Source organism: Vanessa atalanta, chromosome 14, assembly GCF_905147765.1.
Source record: "Vanessa atalanta chromosome 14, ilVanAtal1.2, whole genome shotgun sequence".
Lineage (NCBI taxonomy): Eukaryota > Metazoa > Arthropoda > Insecta > Lepidoptera > Nymphalidae > Vanessa > Vanessa atalanta.
The window spans coordinates 6,904,868-6,923,915 of record NC_061884.1 but is presented as its reverse complement, the minus strand read 5'-3'; the positions used below and the strand labels follow the sequence as shown (position 1 = coordinate 6,923,915).

Below are 19,048 nucleotides of genomic sequence, written 5' to 3'. Positions count from 1 at the left end.
ATGAACGGTTAGGAATTTCAAAAAGTAAAATTTGCTTCATACCAAATTTTATCAAATTCGGTTCTGTGGTTTAGCCGTTAAGTGTAAAAGACAGTTACTTTCGCATTTATAAAATTAGTGCAGATTAGACCCAAAGTATTTTTTTTTATTACAATACAGATTTTTCATAGATCTTGAAATGATATGATGTTAAAATATATTTTTCATTTACATATAAATTATATTGAAAATATGGGTATTCAATTTTTTTTTTTTTGTAGAAATATTATTCAATGAATAATCTACAATATCTGCATGTATAACACATCTAGAAATTTAAATGTAACAATGTATCTATACTATTTCATAATCATTTTTAAAAACCGGGTACAATGATATCTGTATGTGGTGATGGCCCAGTGTATGGAACACGTTAATCTGAAGATTATGGGCTTAAAGCCGGGCAGAACCTCTCCACAGATCTATCGACACAATTATAAGATATATTTAATTCTTAAAAGAAAAATGTTTCTATTAGTAATTGATGAATCGTTTTTATTTTCATATGCAATTTTTCTTCAAAAGTTTCTTATACCCATAATAATAAATGTTTAAATCATATAAATAAATATAAAAAGGAAAATATTATAAATCTTATACAAAACAATAAATGGTATTGTTAATTATTTAATTACATTTGGAGAATGATTCAAGTTTTTTTACATAAGGCTTTACTCTCTGTGCGACACGTCAGACATAATACGCTCTTCTTTGTGCATGGCTTTATACATCTCTGTTCTGGAGGAGAAAAGTCTAAAACAAATGAGGATTGTGAACTTGTGTAATCAAAATGGTAGTCGTTGAACTTAGCCTCCACGCTGAATTTTGCTGCGGTTGGTAAATTGTCATTCTCGTCTGTATTTAAGACATATTTTAATGGATAGGGCCCAGAAGGTGCATTGCTGATATTTGAAGGCTTCGTGCAAATGCTGTATTGCCCTCCATGTCTTATGATCCTTATTAAGGGTTGTGTGCTACATGCAGGTGTTTTGCAACATGATGTAGATGAGGGGCAAATCGCTATACATTTCGGTGGCATACAACACGGCTTGGAACATGGCGTTCTGGAACAACTTGAGGGGCAGGGTGTGCAGTCACTTGATTTCATACAATTATGTTGTTCAATTCTTTTGAGAACTTGGCAAGATATGTGTCCCGGTCGCCAGCCACAGCGTAACTGAAAACGGAACTCTTTATTTCATGCTAGAAACCGTAAATATAATATTTTAAGTCAGATAATGAACCTGATGTTCTGGTGCATCCTTAGCTGTGTAGAGCCATCCCATATGTTTTGGGATGGGACCCGGTTTGACTTCGAATTTTCTTAAACATCTATGTTTCGGAAGGTCGCAACGACCCAAGCAACTTACTGAAGATTTATTTGCTGTAGTAAAAATTACAAACTTTGTACGATCATGTTAAATCGCGATGGCTTTACTACAAGTGCTTAGTATGGATGTACATGCCTTTGCAATAGGAGGTACATGAAAGATTATAGGTTTGTGTGCGAGACGACTGTACAGCAATAGAGAGCATGATTAGAAGTAGAGATGGAAAAAATATATGTGTAGACTTCAAATAATGGGAAAAGGACTAAAATACAGATATTCTTAAGTAATCATTCTTACATCGGCCGGGCTTACAACAACATGCCATTTTTAAAGTAGGCGACCTGAGGAATAATAAAAGTATTAATAATATTATTTTTTTAAGTTAAATATAAGTACAGTGCTTATTAAAAAAGTTTTTTGTCTTTACATATAGGTACATAGTTCAAAACTTACCTTTTCTTTTGGTGTTATGGGAGATGACACTTTTTTTCTTTTGCCATGTTTGTTGTAGCAGAATTCTGCTTTTCTTACATTTCGATATCAATTCAATTACTTCAAATGTTTTTAATATATGTTGTATCTTATATCAAAAAGTGCCAAAAATGACAACTTGAAAATTTTCTAAATTATTGAGAACATAAAATCAAATTAATCAATTCTTCTTTATGACCTGTACTGTTCTCGAAAATTAAAAATATATTTCATAAATGAAGATACTTTTTGTGAGTATAATTACTTAATTTTTATTTTGAAGATTTTTTGATGATCTATTTTATAAGTGATATAAGTATAACATATACTTTGTAGGTAAATAAAATTACTTAAAATAAATTTGTTGCTTTATTAACAAATAAATATACAAAGCAAAAAAAAAATAAAGCGTCTATTGTCACACAATTTTGATTGTCCATATTTCATCACACAAAGCAAGCTAATTGACGACGAATTCTAGTTCATAATCTTATTTCTGCTTCGTCATTTCGTCGTATACAATGTGTAAACGACAAAATTATTACTTTAAAAGTTTATTCGCGCTTAGATCTTCTTTTGTTTTTATTTTTACTAGAATGTTCGTTGTTGCTTGTCGTTTTCCTGTTTTTACAACATATCGTGTACACAATACCTTTAAATATATATATTGTTGATAATAATGCGATCGCAAAAACGCCAATGACGTCTAAATTATAGTATTGATAAGAAGGTACATCGGCGGCTGCTGATCTAAATGTCATGTTAGGATAACGAGCAGCATATTCTGTCCAGTAAATTGCAGTATCCAAAGGAGCCATAGGGCGGTCATGCCATGCCTTTGATAATAGTTTTGCGTTTTTTCGGAATCTGTAAGTAGACATATATTTACATTTTACGTCAAATTACATTGCCAAAATTCAATAAGTTTTGCTGCAATTTGTATTCAGTTATCCTTTTATGGATTTATGACAAAATTACTTATAAAACATTCATTAAAATGATGCTCGGTATGCAAATATTCGTAAAAATAAATTATTCTCTGCAAATAGTTTTATAAAGTAGTAGAAAATTATAACTTCGTTGAAAATTAGTTATTTTAATGTGTTCTACTTACGTCGGATCTAACACCTTTTTGAAGGCAGCGACTAAATTATCTTTTGTTAAGTCACTGATTTGTAGCTGTACTCCAAGTCCACTTTCTTCGATAGCAGCAGCATTAGCTGGCTGGTCACCAATCACAGGCATCGCTACCATTGGCACTCCAAAGTGTATTGCTTCTGTTGTGCTGCCCATCCCAGCATGTGATAAAAAGGCCAATGTTTTGGGATTACCTGAAAACATTTTATTATATTAACATCATATGTTATGATGTATTATCAAGACACTCTGTCCTTGTCTGGCTCCTAGTTGCTTCATTGCCTTGCTTCCATCGTTTTGAACGTCGATCGAACGTCGATCGAACGTTCGAACCGTCTACAGAAGTTTTATTAACAAATTCCTTTTTTTCCAAAGTTTTCATTAAATTACGAATCTTTTACTCGAATGCAACTTATTTATTTAATTTGATTGCATTATAAATTCTGACTTCACACTTCTGAATAAAATTAATATTTGTAATTATTACGTCATTTCGTACAAAATTATCATCATCATTAAATATACGTTCGTAAACTACTAAAATCCATTTGTATTTATTAGGATTATCTTCATATTTTTTTAATGCTTTTTAAATCTAGTTTTATAATTTCTATTCTATTTTCGTAGGCGAATGTAAGGCAATGTGTATTGTAAGCATGAAATTTCGAGGCACTGATTCTTACCTAATATATCCACTTGTGGCAACCAGTTGGATGTGTAAAGCTTATTTTTTTCCAATAGCATATTTTGGTTTTCCCATTTCCATATAAATCTCTGTGGAAGTTCTGCTATAGCTTCTAGAACGGCTTTGACCTTGTCTTCTGGCATTGTAGAGCTTTTGACGACTGAACCAAAACTTATGTATACTACGCCATGTTCTGCTTCTTCCATGAATTTAAGCAATTCCTTTAATAAAAAATTGTTTCAATAAATTTGAAAGCTATAATATAAAAATGCCGCCGACGGTAGTCGTTTCTTTTTATTTGACGACAACTATGTATATGTAATTTTATTTTAAGGAATCCCGTAAGCGACGAGGCGAGACGTTAGCTTAGAATAAAATATTATTAAGTTCTTTACAATTAACGGGTCGGTTTAATGTGGTAAGCCGTAAATTATATTAATTCATTTAAATCCGTATAAGATATATATTGACAACCAGTGCAATTGCTACAAAATATAATTTTTGCATATGATTTATGGATAGAATTTAAGCTTATCTAGAATAGTTTAGCTTTACGGCACAAATTGCATAACATCTTAAATCGCATGATTGAGCCGCATTAACGGTGAACTTCACATAATATTTTGAAATGCTAATGTATGCTAGTGACTATGACCGGATATAGCCAATTAAAATCAGATGACCAGTTTGCCCGTCTGCCTTACTAAATATACTGAATCAAGACACGACCTTATATTTCGTTAACAAAAACTAATCAATATCAAGATTAAATATGACGTGAACTAGCCCTGTGATAGGTGGATATTTTTTGCTGATTTTTTATTTAGGTGCAGTTCCTTTTAAACTTAATTCGATTTTCAATATTTTTTGTATTTTATTTCTGGTAAACGAGCTTGAGTTTGTTTTTACATCGTTGTATGTTCGACGATCGGTAAAATATACGATTGATTTGCTCTTGATCCGAAGTATTTTACTTCAGTTAATTTTTCATGACTAATTTTACATTTATTAATTAAACAAATACATGAAAAACAACACGTATACAAAATGTATGTAGGTATAGTATATTAAATGGTTAAATTATATCAAATTTATAACTGTTAATTTAAATTAACGTGGATATTTAATCAGAATGTTATGTCTGAAATATAATATTTCCTCAAATTAAATACGTTTTAAGATAGTCCTTGTTAGATATTTTCCTCTTTAACTTAGATTATTTCCTATTCTTTTCTTTTCATAATTTACTCTCTTATTTTAATTACATGTTATAAAAACCTCTTTACCGTATTTCAAGTTATAACTTTTTACTACCTGTCACATGTAATCATAAACAGGTTTCCAAAAATCTGTTTTTGCTCAATTATCTAAACGAATCGTCGTCTACAATAATGTCGAGTTCATCTATCGGCTGAGTAAAAAAAGGCCTTGGATTACAAAAAATATCGACAGGATTTTTTTCTCTCTAATATTTAGTATCTATTTAACGTAAATCTATTATGTAAAAAAAAAATGATTTCGATTTCGAATTGTCAACTTTCGAAATTTCGAATGATGAGCGATTTGCTATCTTAATACATACCTATGTTTGCCTTGCAGTCAACTTATACATAGGAATAGTGTTGTTATTGGCAAATAGTTATTTAGTTTTTTGTATTTTTAGTCTATACCATAATTAGATATTTATACTGTTTTATATAGTGTTATATATATATTTATATATATTTATTTATTTTCTTTCTATTTATTTCTACTTTGATGAACTTTGAAGATGATTATTTTTCTTGTACGTCAGATGATTATGAAAGTGCCTTAAGCAGTAACAATGACTCACTATCTGATACTGAACTTCTGGAGGCAAATCTCCAGAAAGTATTCCTCCCAAATAAAAACCTCCTTTCACTGGTGCATATCAACGCGCAGAGTCTACCAGCTCACCATTCTGATCTTCTAACATCCTTTGACACTAGTGTAGTCGATTGCATTCTAGTTTCTGAAACATGGCTAAAACCCTCCCTACCGTCTACTTCTTGTTCTCTACCCGGCTACCAACTGTTTCGCCATGACCGCATTGGGCGTGGTGGAGGTGGAGTGGGTATTTATTTGCGCGGAGACATTCCGGCCAACATTACTCTCTGCTCCCCACCACATTCTGTAGACTCTATAGAATATCTTTTTTTAAATATTGAGATACATCATAAAAAAATTCTACTTGGTGTTCTTTACAACCCTAGTGATAAAATTAATTATTTTAATGACCTTGAAAACATTTTAGCTAACCTTTTACCGAACTTTGATCACGTAATATGCATGGGCGATCTGAACACGTGTATATTGAAAGACGATACACGAGCACAGAAACTGAATGCATTGCTGTCTTCTTTTAATTTACATTTACTTTCAATGTCTTCGCCCACTCATTACTTTCCTGGCTGTAAGCCTTCATTGATTGATTTGATGTTTGTCTCTAACCCTCATTTTGTTATTTCTCACGGTCAAATGACTGCTCCCTTTTCCTATCATGACTTAATTTTTCTTACTTATAAAGTGCGCCCTCCTAAGGTTAGAGGCAAAGTATCTATTCAGCGCGATTTCAAGCATATTAACCTTGAACGTTTGAGAGAGGACGTAAGAAATATCGACTGGTCGTCACTACTATATTCGAATAACATTGATGCCATGGTCAACGATCTAACTACTGAACTGATTCGTATATATGACATCCATGCTCCTGCACGACCAGTGCGGATGAAGCATGCACCAGCTCCCTGGTTAACACCAGTAATCAGAAATACCATGGCAAAACGCGATAAAGCCAAGAGTCGATATAAAAAGTGTGCATCTGAGGAAAATTTTGTAGCATACAAAAGATTACGTAACATCTGCAACAGAATGTGCAGGGACGCAAAACGTCGCTACATTCACTCAACAATCAAAAATCTCTGTCAAACCCAAGTTTGGAGTTTTTTAAGGTCAATGGGTGTGGACAAAACTCCTGTAGCCTGCCACAGTTCCGTTGACCTTAAAGCACTAAATTCTTTCTTCACTAGCCCTCCCACTACTGTAGATCCTATAACGAAATCAGATACTCTTTCTTATTTATCTTCTCTTGAACCACCAAACTGTCCCTCTTTCTTTTTCCAGTTGGTTTCTGAAGATGTTATCAAGAAGTGTGTCCGTTCTATTTCCACCAAAGCCATTGGTAGCGATAGCCTCAGCCTTAATATGATACTACCAGTGTTGGATGACATTGCACCAGTGATCACCCACATTATAAATTATTCACTTTCATGCAATGTCTTCCCAACACTCTGGAAGAAGGCTATCGTTATACCTCTTCCCAAAACCAGCAATCCTACTTCTATGTCCCAATATCGTCCTATATCTATCCTCCCTATCCTCTCTAAGGTAATTGAGTCCATTGTACACGAACAACTTTATTCCTTTCTTACAACTTACAACCTGTTATGTCCTTTCCAATCTGGCTTTCGTCCATCCCACAGCACTGTTGGTGCCTTGCTGAAGATAACGGAGGATGAGCGGTGGGCTATGGATAACACCAAGCTCACTGCAATTGCTCTGTTGGATTTTAGCAGCGCCTTCAACTCCGTTGACTTTGACATACTTCTTGGTTCTCTTCGTGCAGTCAACGTCTCTCCTCTTGTTATTAACTGGTTTCATTCATACCTCTTCGGACGCCAGCAATGTGTAAAAACCGACGATTCCTCGTCAGATTGGTTAGAGCTCACGGCTGGTGTCCCTCAAGGCGGCGTACTTTCACCATTACTGTTTTCTGTTTTTATTAATAACATTTCCCGATTTATTACTTCTCCCTTCCATCTGTATGCAGATGATCTACAGCTTTATCGACATTTTAGTTTGGCTGAGCTACCCAGGGCTGTTGATTTACTGAATATGGACCTGTCTGCTATTCAGTCGTGGGCTATATCTTTTGGCCTTCTTGTGAATCCCAAAAAATCACAAGCTATAATTGTAGGCAGTAGCAGGCTTAGAAGCAAGCTAGACTGGGGGCTAGTCCCCAAACTACTTTATGACGGGATTCCAATTTCTTACTGCGATTCAGTAAGGAACTTGGGTCTTATTATTGACTGCAATATGTCCTGGGTAGCCCAAGTCAATGATGTTAGCAAGCGGATACACTACACTTACCACTCTCTTAAACGTCTCCAATACTTTCTCCCTTTCAGCACAAAAATTATGCTAGCGCAATCTCTTCTTCTACCAATCCTCGACTACGCTGATGTGTGCTATTTGGATGTGACTGAGGAGCTACTTAATAAATTAGAGCGTCTTCAAAACCTGGCTATTCGGTTCATTTACGGTCTACGTAAATATGACCATATATCTGCATTTCGTAATCAACTTAAATGGCTCCCTATCCGCCTTCGCCGTGATATGCACATCCTGTCAGTCCTTTTTAATATTCTTAATGATCCAAATTCTCCTGCTTACCTTCGCTCCCGTTTCAACCTTCTTCCTCCTCCAACACGTTCCAGACGTTCCTGTATTACTTCAGAGTTAGTAGTGCCTAGAGGTAATACAAAGTTTCTGCTTAACTCCTTCACGGTACGTGCAGCAAATCTCTGGAACAGTCTCCCAAAACACATTCAAAAGAGTCCAAACATCAACCTCTTTAAAAAAAGAGTAAAAGAGCACTTTCTCTCACTACTTTCATAAATTTTGACAAATTTACTATTATCTTTTAGTTTATTTTTTATTTTTACAGTAGATATATTTATAATATTTGTGTATTTAGATGTAGTATAAGTATAATAATTTAGTATATATGTATTTATTATATTATAGATATTTATATAAACGTAATACATATTATATTAAAATTATTTTATATTATATATATTATATTATATTAAAATTGTTTCTTTTATATATTATTAGTAAGAGTATCTAATGTTGCACTACTTATACCTGCTACATAACACTATCTCTTACAGCTGTGGGTTGGCTGGAAGAAATTTCTTTTAGAAATAAGCCCGCCATTGTGAACAATAATCTCATGAGTAAAATTACCATGTAAAAAAAATTTCTCAGTGCAATAAAGAGTATTATATATAATAAGTTATATAGTAAGGAATAAAGTTGTTTTAAAAATTATATCTTTGAGTCTGTGTTACTGATATTTTACGAATTAATTGTAAAAAATATCTAATATATCACAAAAAATATCGTTTTACTAAAATTTTGAAGACAAATTAACATAAAATATGTATTTTAAAATTATTTAGTCTACGTATTTTGCTCTCTGTATTTTTAACCTGTGTCATCCTTTTGAGTTTATCAGTTAGGAATTAGTTTTTTACTGTATTACGTACGAATATCTCGTTATAGAAGTTTTGAGGAAATACTAATTCACAGTGACCTCTTGATAAGGCAATATTTAATATTTTATCTACAGAGAAATATATACCTATAAGGAGTTAGGTTTCTGATTCACTAAACTATTGGATTCTTAAAATTTGTTCAAATTTTGTTAGTAAAATATATTTTTAATTTAATAAATTGTAAATGAAATGATTTTTATTTTATAACTCACAGAAGCAAAGATAAAAATGACTAAATAAATGTACTTAAAAGATTACTTTAAAATTATTTTATTATGCTTTATGAGTAACAAAATTAAACACTTACTCCGGTTAAGGGCTTGGTTTCTTTTACATGATAGCCGCCAACTTCAATAACATTAGCCGGAAACAGTCTTGACCCAGTTAAAATAAAATTGTGATATATAAGTAAAAATTTTATTTCTCTAGCCAAATTTTCCAAGGGAGGTACGTCGTCGAAATATTTTGCAAGTGTTTGCTCATTGCTTCTCTGACTAAATACATAAAACATTGTTTTAAAATAAACATCTAAAACGGTTCTTTCAACTTTCTGCATCAATGTAGGTTTCGTTCCACCTTCCAAAAAGTGGAAGGGAACGAACGATGGGTTGCTCGGAATTCCGAATCTGTTATAATGCCATGGCATTAAAATGTGAGACATTATACCAACAACGGGCGCTTGCAGCTTATAAGCTATACCCAAAGCACAATCACTGTTAAATTGTTCAACAACAATAACATCAAACCTTGGTCTATCTTTAACAAGTTTTTGTACATCTTTATTAGCTAGCATTATTTCACAATTCACTTTACCCGAGTTCGTTAAATATAAACCAACTTCGAGTATACTAAGGAATGATCTATGAAACGGTAAATTATCTTCAATAGCTTCGATAGTCCCAGCTAAACTTATGTCATGATAATTCCTCGGCGGGTCAGTTTGCGGAAAGTGTGATATCACTGTTACATTGTGACCTCGTCTTGCTAATTCTTGTAAATACACTTTAAATACAAAAAAATGACTCTTTCCATGATACGGTAGTATACTTAGAATGTTTAGTGAAATAACATTGAATGGTATTATCAGTAATATCGCAATACGTATTGTGTTTGAGTACATTATTAGAATTACGGACAAGCGCGTCCGTCCGTGCGTTTCTGGTTTGTGATTCGAACTGACCTTGCGTGTGTGTTCTACTAGGAAACTATATGCGGCATTCAATTAAAAATACATTTCTGAGTGTTACCACTTTAAATTATCTTGGGAGTGATTGGCAATACAATATTTGTCGAAGTATACTAAACCTATAACAAATAATAATATGATTTAGAGTGCATAGTTCTTTTGAGTTCAAAATCATATCTGCAAGAGTATGTTTAAATAAAACCTTTGATATTGAGTTAGGTTAGTCGCTAGTTCGTTCGTAATTTGTACCGTGTTTATTTATATATGTACCTATTGTATGCATTGATCGATCTACGATATACCTATCTAGCTACTTCAATCCACGATGATGAGTTATATGACAGAAGAGATTCATTTTCAACAGGAAATATGGCATATTGTATATTCCCGATTTCAAATAACGATGTTATTTGTTCCATGTGCAATATCCTGTATATTTTTATCTAATGATATTTATTTTTAAATAAATGTATTTAATTTATTTTTAAACCCGAGAGAAGGAAAGCGCTGGTCCGTCATAGTTACGTTTGATTTTATTTTTCTTAATGAAATATGAATCTTAACCGGAGATCGCTGGTTCAAAACCGGGCAAGAACCACTGATATTTCATGCGCTTAATTTATGTTTATATTTAATCTCGTGCTCGCCGGCGAAGCAAAACATCATGTGAAAATTTGCACGTGTCAGGTGGAATTCTGTCACATGTGTATCATGTGTATTGGAGAAGCGTGGTGAAAAAGCTACGAGCCCTCTTCAGAGTGGAGGCCATTGACAAAGATGTGATTTACAAACTATTGTAATACAGATAAATTGAATCATTATACAAGTATAAGATTTTAAATTAACATGGTTATATTTATTACTAGCAGTATTTAAAACGGGATATTTACCATGTTTTTTTATTTTTATTTTACATTATGTCTTGTTCACGAGTCTCGTGAACAAGATATTCGTAGATAATGTCGAAATATCGAGCTCCAACAAATAAAAATAAAAAAACATGGTAAATATCCCGTTTTAAATACTGTTAGTAATTATACAAGTATTTAATCACGTCGTGAAAAACATCGTGATAGCAACAGTTTTGTTTTACTCCAAGTCAATAAATAGTAAGTCAATAATTCTTATATAAGTATGTAAAAAATAATAAATTATATACTTTTGATACATATAATTTATTTTACAATAAAAATTATGCAAGTTATATAAGTTTTTACTGCATAGGAAGATAAATGCTATGCCTTCTTACTAAAACATTAAAATATGATACAAAGCCTAGTTGCCATAGATCACGAAATCAAATTAATTTAACATGGATGGGAAAAGCTGTTGCGATCAAATATTGTCGACGACAACCAAAAAAATAAAAAAAATTAGTTAAGAAAAAATGAATTACGGTCTAGAGACATAAGCACAGTGCTTTCTTAGAAACAATAGAGTTTTTTTTTACAAACGAACTTTCCAAATGCCAAATTAAACATAGATAGTACATGTATTTCAATTCGGAATTAAAGAAAATACAATTACTTAAATAGACTTCTGATTTAGTTTAAAATAATGAAAAAATAGTTATAAATTAATTAGTAAGTATTCATTAATTTAATTGACTTTTACTTTTCTCACGCCATTGCTCGATAAATCTTTTGATGCAAATACAATTTTTATTAGTATTGTTATTGAATATTTGAGAATCGCAATAGTTACGGCGAAAAATAGGAACAAAATTGCTAATATATCTAAGCAGAAATACTGGTAAAAAGGAACGTCAGCTGCCGGGGTTCTGAATGTGAAATTCTTATGGCGAGCTGCAAACTCCGTCCAGAAAATTGCAGTATCCATTGCTTTTACTGGACGATCGTGCCAAGCTTTAGACAAGAATTTTACTCTTTCACGGAATCTGAAAAATACAAAATTACATATGAGAAAACGAACTTTTTCGTGCAATCATGGGTCACTCATAACCCATTTAAATTTAATAGTCAGATCCCAATGAGTCTTTATATATATTTTGTTCTAATTATATTTCGTGCAAGATGTTGATGCTGTAGATGTGAGGGACTAGCCAATACGCGGGGGATATTCTTGTGCATAGTGCAACACAGGTTTACCCTGTATTCTTTCACGTGATCGGTATAGGACGGCAATTCCGATTAACCGAAAAGAGTTTTTACGCAGGGCCAACAGCATTAAGTGAATTCTGAGGCACGAGAGTGAAAGCACTGCCAATTTTCTCAACAGAAAAACGTAATAAGCTAATAGCCTTTTAATGTCCTGCTTCGGGGTTGGAACTATGGACAGCATTAGGCCTAAACTAAACTATTATACCAGTCAACACACAAATAAATAATGTAATAATATAAAATACTTTGAAATCATGAAAATAATTAAAACTGATCAACGCAACACGTGATACATACATATTTTTTTATCATGTTACTTTACTCACTTAGGGTCAAGAACAGTTTTAAATTTCTCAAGAAGATAATCTTTTGTTAGAAGCTCGTAATGTAATTGTACACCAAGTCCGCTTTCTTCTATAGCTGCGGCATTTGTTGGTTGATCTCCATAAATCGGCATACCGACTATTGGTACGCCATGATAGATCGCTTCTGTGGTGCCTAATAAACCACAATGTGAGTAAAACGCCAAGACTTTTGGATGAGCTGTAAATAAAATATGATGCTTAAAAAAAGATTTACGTAAAAATATTTATGAATGATTTCCCTTAATCGTTGAGTGCTTAATATCTGACTATATAACTGTGTCTTTTCCTTTTTATATGATTTTTTTTTCGTTTGTTCGTTGTTTATCTATGCTGATGAATTGTTTATTGAATTGATTTGAAACTTTTCAAATTTAATGTCGTTGGTCTTTGTTTTATTTTAAAGGTGTTGGAAGCTGTTGTAATTGCTCGAAAATATAGTTAAGTTGTGTATGTTATTAATACCTAATATGTCGTTTTGTGGCAACCATTTAGCTAAATAAATGTGTTTAGGATTGCCAGGAAGGGATTGTTTGTTCCATTTCCAAATGACTCTCTGAGGTAATTCCTCTAAGGCATTTATTATTTCTTGTAAAGTGTCAGGTGGTATTGTGGATGCTTTCAATAAGGTTCCAAAACTGATGTATATTACACCATGTTCGGAGTCTTCGATAAACTTTCGTAACTCCTAAAAATCAAAAATAGGTTTTTTTTATTACAACAAAATATGGGCAAAAATTTTCAAAATTGATTTAGATCATGTTTTAATTACATAAGTTTAAACAAAATAACATTTTATATAGTCATTTGAGTTTTATCTAAACTCTACATTTATTTCAACGGACATTTTTAACTACAAGTCTCTTTGAGCTTGATGTTATAAATGCCTAAGTGTGAAAAAAATATTTGAATAAGTCTTAATACTTACATCAGGCAAAGGTTTCACTTTTGCTACATGGTAGCCACCGACTTCAATAATATTAGACGGCATTATAGTTGAACCAGATAGCATAAAGTTCTGATATACGAGTACTAACTTTATATCCTTTGCCAATTCTTTTAGTGGAGGAAGATCATTAAAAAATTCTCCAATAATATTTTGCTCTAATCGATGAGTTACATGATAAAATATAAAGTTGACGTGATTGTATATTATTGTCCTTAAAATTCTTTGAAGAAAGGTTGGATGCGTTCCACCTTCAAAGAAATCAAATGTTACATAAGATGGATTGTATGGAACTCCGAATCTGCTGTAATGCCATGGCATTAACGTATGAGATGTTATTCCTATAACAGGTGCTCCCAAAACATGTGCTAATGCCAATCCGCAATCACTATTAAATTGTTCCACAACGACCAAATCAAACTTCGTTTGCGTTGCCCATAAATTTTGAACATTTTCATCTTCCAATAGCATTCTACATGTAAAAGGTCCAGCAAGAGCTTGGAGTAAAGTTAGAGAAAGAAAAATTACGAACAGTGATTTGGTAACTGGATGACTTATTTGAAGAGGTTGCGAATTTTCGCTTAAGTTTATGTCATGGTAGTTTGGTATGGGATCCTTTTGGGGGTAAAATGATATGACTGTCACATTATGACCACGATTTGCTAGTTCCTTTAAATACGGAGCAAATACGAAGAAATGACTTTTAGCTGGTAATGGAAAAACACCTAATATATTTAATGTTTGCACTTCATTAAAACTGCTTAATGCTATAACCACAATTAATTTAAACGTTAAAAAATTCACAATCATTTTTTAAATGTTATATTATTTTGCACATAACGCTTTTGCCGTAATTCATGTCGTTATATACTGTTGAAGTAATTGGTGGATTATCAACAATAATCAAAACTTAAATAGATTTAGATTAAGAATGTCATTAGATGATAAAAATATGTTACAACTGCTATCAATTAATGCGTATATCAGCAATAAATATAATTATTATTTAACGATATTTTGGTTTATATTTTGGTTTATTATATTTTTGTATAAGTTAAATTAAAGTAAAAAAATGTTGCTCTACTTTGTTAATAATATCTTTATTTTTTCAAATATTTATCGTTCTTAGAATATATTTAATTAAATTATCGCGAAGATGAAGTTCATTATGATAAATGAAATAGATTTGTTACAAATATACTAATTATGTAAACATTTTTATTGCTATTGGCTAATAAATACTATTTCTTACAAGTATAAGTATATTAGGCTTAATTCTAAATAAGAAAATACTTAACAAAATGTAGCTTACTGCAAATAAAATAATTTAAAAATAAATACTAAAATTGATTTACACAATAATTTTCAATCTCTAAAATAATTTAGAATATCATTGTCTTTTTGATTTTTTAGTTTCTTGTAAACTAGATTTACTACTAAAAATCCATGATAGCAAAGTCTTTGAAACGCCGATAAATATTAAAAATAAAACAATTAAAACAGATAGTATGTCTAAGCATAAGTATTGATAAAATGGAACATCTGCGGCAGGAGTCCTAAAAGTAAAATTGTGGTGTTGAGCTGCAAATTCCGCCCAATATACCGCGCTGTCCATGGCTGAAATCGGACGATCATGCCAGGCTTCTGATAACTTCTTGACTCGCTGATTGAATCTGATTAAAAATAATATATAAAGTGACAACTACCCAAAAATGAAGGTATAAAGCCTGGGAAAATTAATTTATGTGTATTGACAAACATACTGAACAAAAATAGTTCACGGATTAAATATAGCTCATTAGATAGTTTTATCAGTAAAGCATAATGCAAAAGATAATAAATGCTTATGAAAAACATATAAAGAAAAACTGTTGCTAAAAATTTAATTAAAGACACAATTTACTTACTTAGGCTCTAAGACAGTCCTAAATTTCTCTAAAAGTTTTGCTTTTGACAGTTCATTTAATTGTATCTGAACTCCTAGACCGCTTTCTTCAACAGCAGCTGCGTTTGATGGTTGATCACCAAATATAGGCATTGCTACCATTGGAACACCATGGTATATGGCTTCTGTTGTTCCTAATAAGCCACAGTGAGAATAGAAAGCCAAAACTTTTGGATGTGCTGTAAAATTAAAATAAAGTATTAATCTGTGTAAGGATAAATATTAATACATAATTATATAATATACATATTAAAAGATAATGCGAAGTATAGTAAAATAACATAAGTACTCATAAGATTAGTTTTCTTGCTCTTAACTAGCGATACTACTGTAGTAAACAAAACAAGACAAAACACGTCTTATCTTGTACGATGTAGCTTATATATTTAAAAGTAGGTATTTAAATGATGTTAAACAAAATTTTGTCCTATATGCATCAAAATGATAGATCTATAAACAAATTTCGTCTGCTAGAAGATTTAAAAATGGCATTCGACTTTACAAGAAATACTACATTAGTGTTTCGTTAATGTTTTCCAGACAATTTTTGGCAATAGTTATTTCTCATTTCAACAGCGCGAGTAGAAGACATTTATTAACTTTAACACTTATAAGACTTCGATAATTGACTTTACATACCACATATTAATTATGATTTATGAAATTATTGATATTAACCTATCTAACTACTAATATTGTTCATGGCTATATAATACAAGAAGTGAACTCGAATAATAGAGATAGATATATTTGATACCGTGCAATTTTGTTTTAAATGTAACATACACTACTATCTTTAAGCAAACAATTTATTTTATTTACTCTTTCTTAGATTGTATTTGTTCTACGACATATCTTAATACTTTGCTGTTTAAATAAAATAAAATATTACCAAGAATATCATTTTGAGGTAACCATTTGGATAAGAATATATTTTTAGGATTGCCAGGAAGAGTTTTCTCTTCCCATTTCCAAATAATTCTTTGAGGGAGTTCACTTAAGGCGGCAGTTATCGCTTCAATTTTATCTTTTGGTGTTGTAGTGGCTTTCAACATTGATCCAAAACTGATGTAAATAACCCCGTGTTCGGATTCTTCAATGAATTTTCTTAGTTCCTGTTAATTAAGAATGACCTTAAATTAATATTACAAATATCCAGGAAAGTTCAACAAGAATGTAAATATGGTAGATAATTGTTTCTAACTCAATTCCGCTTGTACGAAAAGGCAATAAAATTATCGTTAGTTTTAATGTAATCTAAGACTTATTACAAATAAATATATATTGTAGTCTTCTTTTCCTCAAGCTAGATGATCAAATGTTGTTGATAAGTATGACGTGACTAATTAACTTTTTTTTTGTATCTTTAATAATGTTCATTTATTTAGTTTTATACGTAATTGTTACCTAGCAAATATCACAATAAATTTTCATCTACTTAAATTATTGGAACTTTATTTTGGTAAAATTGATCCAATTTTTTTAAACAGTAAAGTTGATTTGACGTAGAAGTTGACCTTAAAGCAATGGTTAATAATGTAATTAAAGTAATCTAACAAAAGGGGGTAATTATGTCAGCAGATTATTGGAAAAAAAAACTTATTACTTTTTTAATTTGCAGGACGTAAGGTATTAAGCTTTGACTTTGATATAAGCAAAATGATTCATTTCAGATATCTACATATATCCGCTGTAAATTTGTTTTATACTTACATCGGGTAAGGGTTTAGGTTTTGCTACATGAAATCCTCCAACCTCGATCACATTAGAAGGTAACAAATTCGAGCCGGTTAGAAGAAAGTTAGTGTATAGAAGTAGGAATTTCATATTACGACCCAATTCTTCCAGTGGAGGAATATCATCAAAATATTGCGCTAGAGTGTTCTGGTCGACTCTTTGACCGAAAAATTTATATGCAATATTAAAATATGCATCAAATATCGTTCTTTCAACTCTTTGATAAAGCGTAGGCTTAGTTCCTCCTTCAAGAAGTAGGAATGATACGAATGACGGATTGTAGGGAACACCGAATCTATTGTAATACCATGGCATCAATTGGTGGGATGAGAGTCCTACTACAGGAGCACCTAATTTATAAGCCAATCCAAGTCCACAGTCAGTGTTAAATTGTTCGATTAATACAAGATCGAATTTGGCTTTCGACTTAACAAGATTTCGAACATTTTCATCGGATAGCAATGTCTTGCAATTTGACGTACCGGTCGATAGAAGAAATACGCTTATTTGAAAAATTGTGTAGTACGATCGTTTCAACGGAAACGCATCTTCTAAGATTTGTACCTTGTCTGCCAGACTAATGTCATGATAATTCTTCATCGACTTTTCTCTTGGAAAGCATGATATAACTGTCACATTGTGTCCTCTTGATGCTAACTCCTCAAGATAAGGTTGAAAGACAAAAAAATGACTTTTGCCTTGATATGGAAACACTCCCAGTATGTTTAACGATTGCACTTGATAAAACTGTGTACATATATAGAATAAATGAATTAATAAAGTAAGGTCGGCTCTCATATTGTCACGATGTGATGTCTACCTGAGAGCTATTACTTGACTGATAAATAATATTTTTATAATACAATATTTCTAACGTTGGTATCTTATTGAAAAGATAAACAATGACGCTATCGCTGATGGCCAATCGCACTTGATTGTATATTATACTTACGAATTATATTTCCGTCTGAATATTATTCAGATGCCGGGAAAAAATTGCTTACTAGGATGTCAATAATTTTGATTTTAGAATAAATGATTTGAGTTTTTTATTTTCGTGAACTGGGATTATTTTTTATAATTAAATATAAAGTTAAAATAGGTAGGCGGATGAGCAAATGGTCATCTGACATTAAGTGGCATTATATATATTTTCGAAATACCTGCTTAACTAGGGTATTATTACTGAAATTCAAATTATATGTATTATTTATTTACTAGCTACCCGCTACCCTTATAATAATTACTAGCTTACTGTCCGCACGGGTAGAATATTAGTTTACAGGTTTTATAAAACGTTCTAGAGCCTTCGTAATTTTTTCGTAGTTTGCACAGGAGAATGTTCATCATAATTGTATCAATAGTTCAGAGCGCCTAAAGGACAAACATTATTTTTATTCATAAATATTTTTATTATACATTTTTAACACATCAACATCATAATATATAGAATGAATATACAGTTTGAAATCGTAAAATCTTTAAAATATTGTGTAACTACTATTTACTCTGATACTTATATTAAACGAGCAAAGACCTTCACCTTATAAGGAATAAACGGAGCCTAATCCACAACGCAGGTCAAATATGTGGGTGCACATATCTGGCAGAATATGATCCGACCTATGTTTTTACCTCAGCACTGAATTTGACCCGCTTTACCAAAAGTACCAAATATTAATTAAATTGAGCAAGAAAAGAGGAAAGGAACTTTGGGATGGGGACT

The 19,048-nt window shown here is 31.8% G+C and overlaps 4 protein-coding genes across 4 annotated transcripts; all 4 read right to left on the bottom strand.

Annotated features, from left to right (window-relative positions):
* Positions 1-664: 664 nt before the first annotated feature.
* Positions 665-1,977, bottom strand: LOC125068907. Its single transcript, XM_047678281.1, has 4 exons — positions 1,824-1,977; positions 1,668-1,711; positions 1,284-1,423; positions 665-1,216 (listed from the first exon to the last, which is right to left on the bottom strand). Exons 2-4 carry the CDS (start codon positions 1,693-1,695, stop codon positions 689-691), a joined length of 696 nt encoding a protein of 231 aa, XP_047534237.1. The 5' UTR covers positions 1,696-1,711; positions 1,824-1,977; the 3' UTR covers positions 665-688.
* Positions 1,978-2,203: 226 nt separating this feature from the next.
* On the bottom strand, positions 2,204-10,186 carry LOC125068904 (UDP-glucosyltransferase 2-like). The gene is made up of 4 exons (XM_047678277.1): positions 9,334-10,186; positions 3,662-3,884; positions 2,956-3,172; positions 2,204-2,708 (listed from the first exon to the last, which is right to left on the bottom strand). The coding sequence occupies exons 1-4, from the start codon at positions 10,144-10,146 to the stop codon at positions 2,396-2,398; spliced, it is 1,566 nt and encodes a 521-aa protein (XP_047534233.1). The 5' UTR covers positions 10,147-10,186; the 3' UTR covers positions 2,204-2,395.
* Positions 10,187-11,751: 1,565 nt separating this feature from the next.
* On the bottom strand, positions 11,752-14,429 carry LOC125068906 (UDP-glycosyltransferase UGT5-like; the record flags this gene model as incomplete). Its single annotated transcript, XM_047678280.1, has 4 exons — positions 11,752-12,109; positions 12,659-12,875; positions 13,160-13,382; positions 13,623-14,429. Coding segments are annotated over 4 exons (1,545 nt in total), but the record flags the coding sequence as incomplete, so codon positions are not given.
* Positions 14,430-14,952: 523 nt separating this feature from the next.
* Positions 14,953-18,150, bottom strand: LOC125068637 (UDP-glycosyltransferase UGT5-like). Its single transcript, XM_047677882.1, has 4 exons — positions 17,299-18,150; positions 16,478-16,700; positions 15,548-15,764; positions 14,953-15,313 (listed from the first exon to the last, which is right to left on the bottom strand). Exons 1-4 carry the CDS (start codon positions 18,118-18,120, stop codon positions 15,031-15,033), a joined length of 1,545 nt encoding a protein of 514 aa, XP_047533838.1. The 5' UTR covers positions 18,121-18,150; the 3' UTR covers positions 14,953-15,030.
* Positions 18,151-19,048: the final 898 nt, after the last annotated feature.

What these genes read in the sequence shown, in the direction of transcription:
- LOC125068907 (XM_047678281.1), bottom strand. Translation starts at nt 1,695, where the DNA reads ATGGCATGTTGTTGTAAGCCCGGCCGAT. An exon ending in TTGTTGTAAGCCCGGCCGAT is followed by an intron (nt 1,424 to 1,667) that starts GTAAGAATGATT and finishes TTTTTACTACAG; the next exon opens with CAAATAAATCTTCAGTAAGT. An exon ending in AGGATGCACCAGAACATCAG is followed by an intron (nt 1,217 to 1,283) that starts GTTCATTATCTG and finishes TTCCGTTTTCAG; the next exon opens with TTACGCTGTGGCTGGCGACC.
- LOC125068904 (XM_047678277.1), bottom strand. Translation starts at nt 10,146, where the DNA reads ATGTACTCAAACACAATACGTATTGCGATATTACTGATAATACCATTC. An exon ending in GCCACAAGTGGATATATTAG is followed by an intron (nt 3,173 to 3,661) that starts GTAAGAATCAGT and finishes AAATGTTTTCAG; the next exon opens with GTAATCCCAAAACATTGGCC. An exon ending in AAAAAGGTGTTAGATCCGAC is followed by an intron (nt 2,709 to 2,955) that starts GTAAGTAGAACA and finishes GTCTACTTACAG; the next exon opens with ATTCCGAAAAAACGCAAAAC.
- LOC125068637 (XM_047677882.1), bottom strand. Translation starts at nt 18,120, where the DNA reads ATGAGAGCCGACCTTACTTTATTAATTCATTTATTCTATATATGTACA. An exon ending in ACCTCAAAATGATATTCTTG is followed by an intron (nt 15,765 to 16,477) that starts GTAATATTTTAT and finishes TTAATTTTACAG; the next exon opens with CACATCCAAAAGTTTTGGCT. An exon ending in AGGACTGTCTTAGAGCCTAA is followed by an intron (nt 15,314 to 15,547) that starts GTAAGTAAATTG and finishes ATTTTTAATCAG; the next exon opens with ATTCAATCAGCGAGTCAAGA.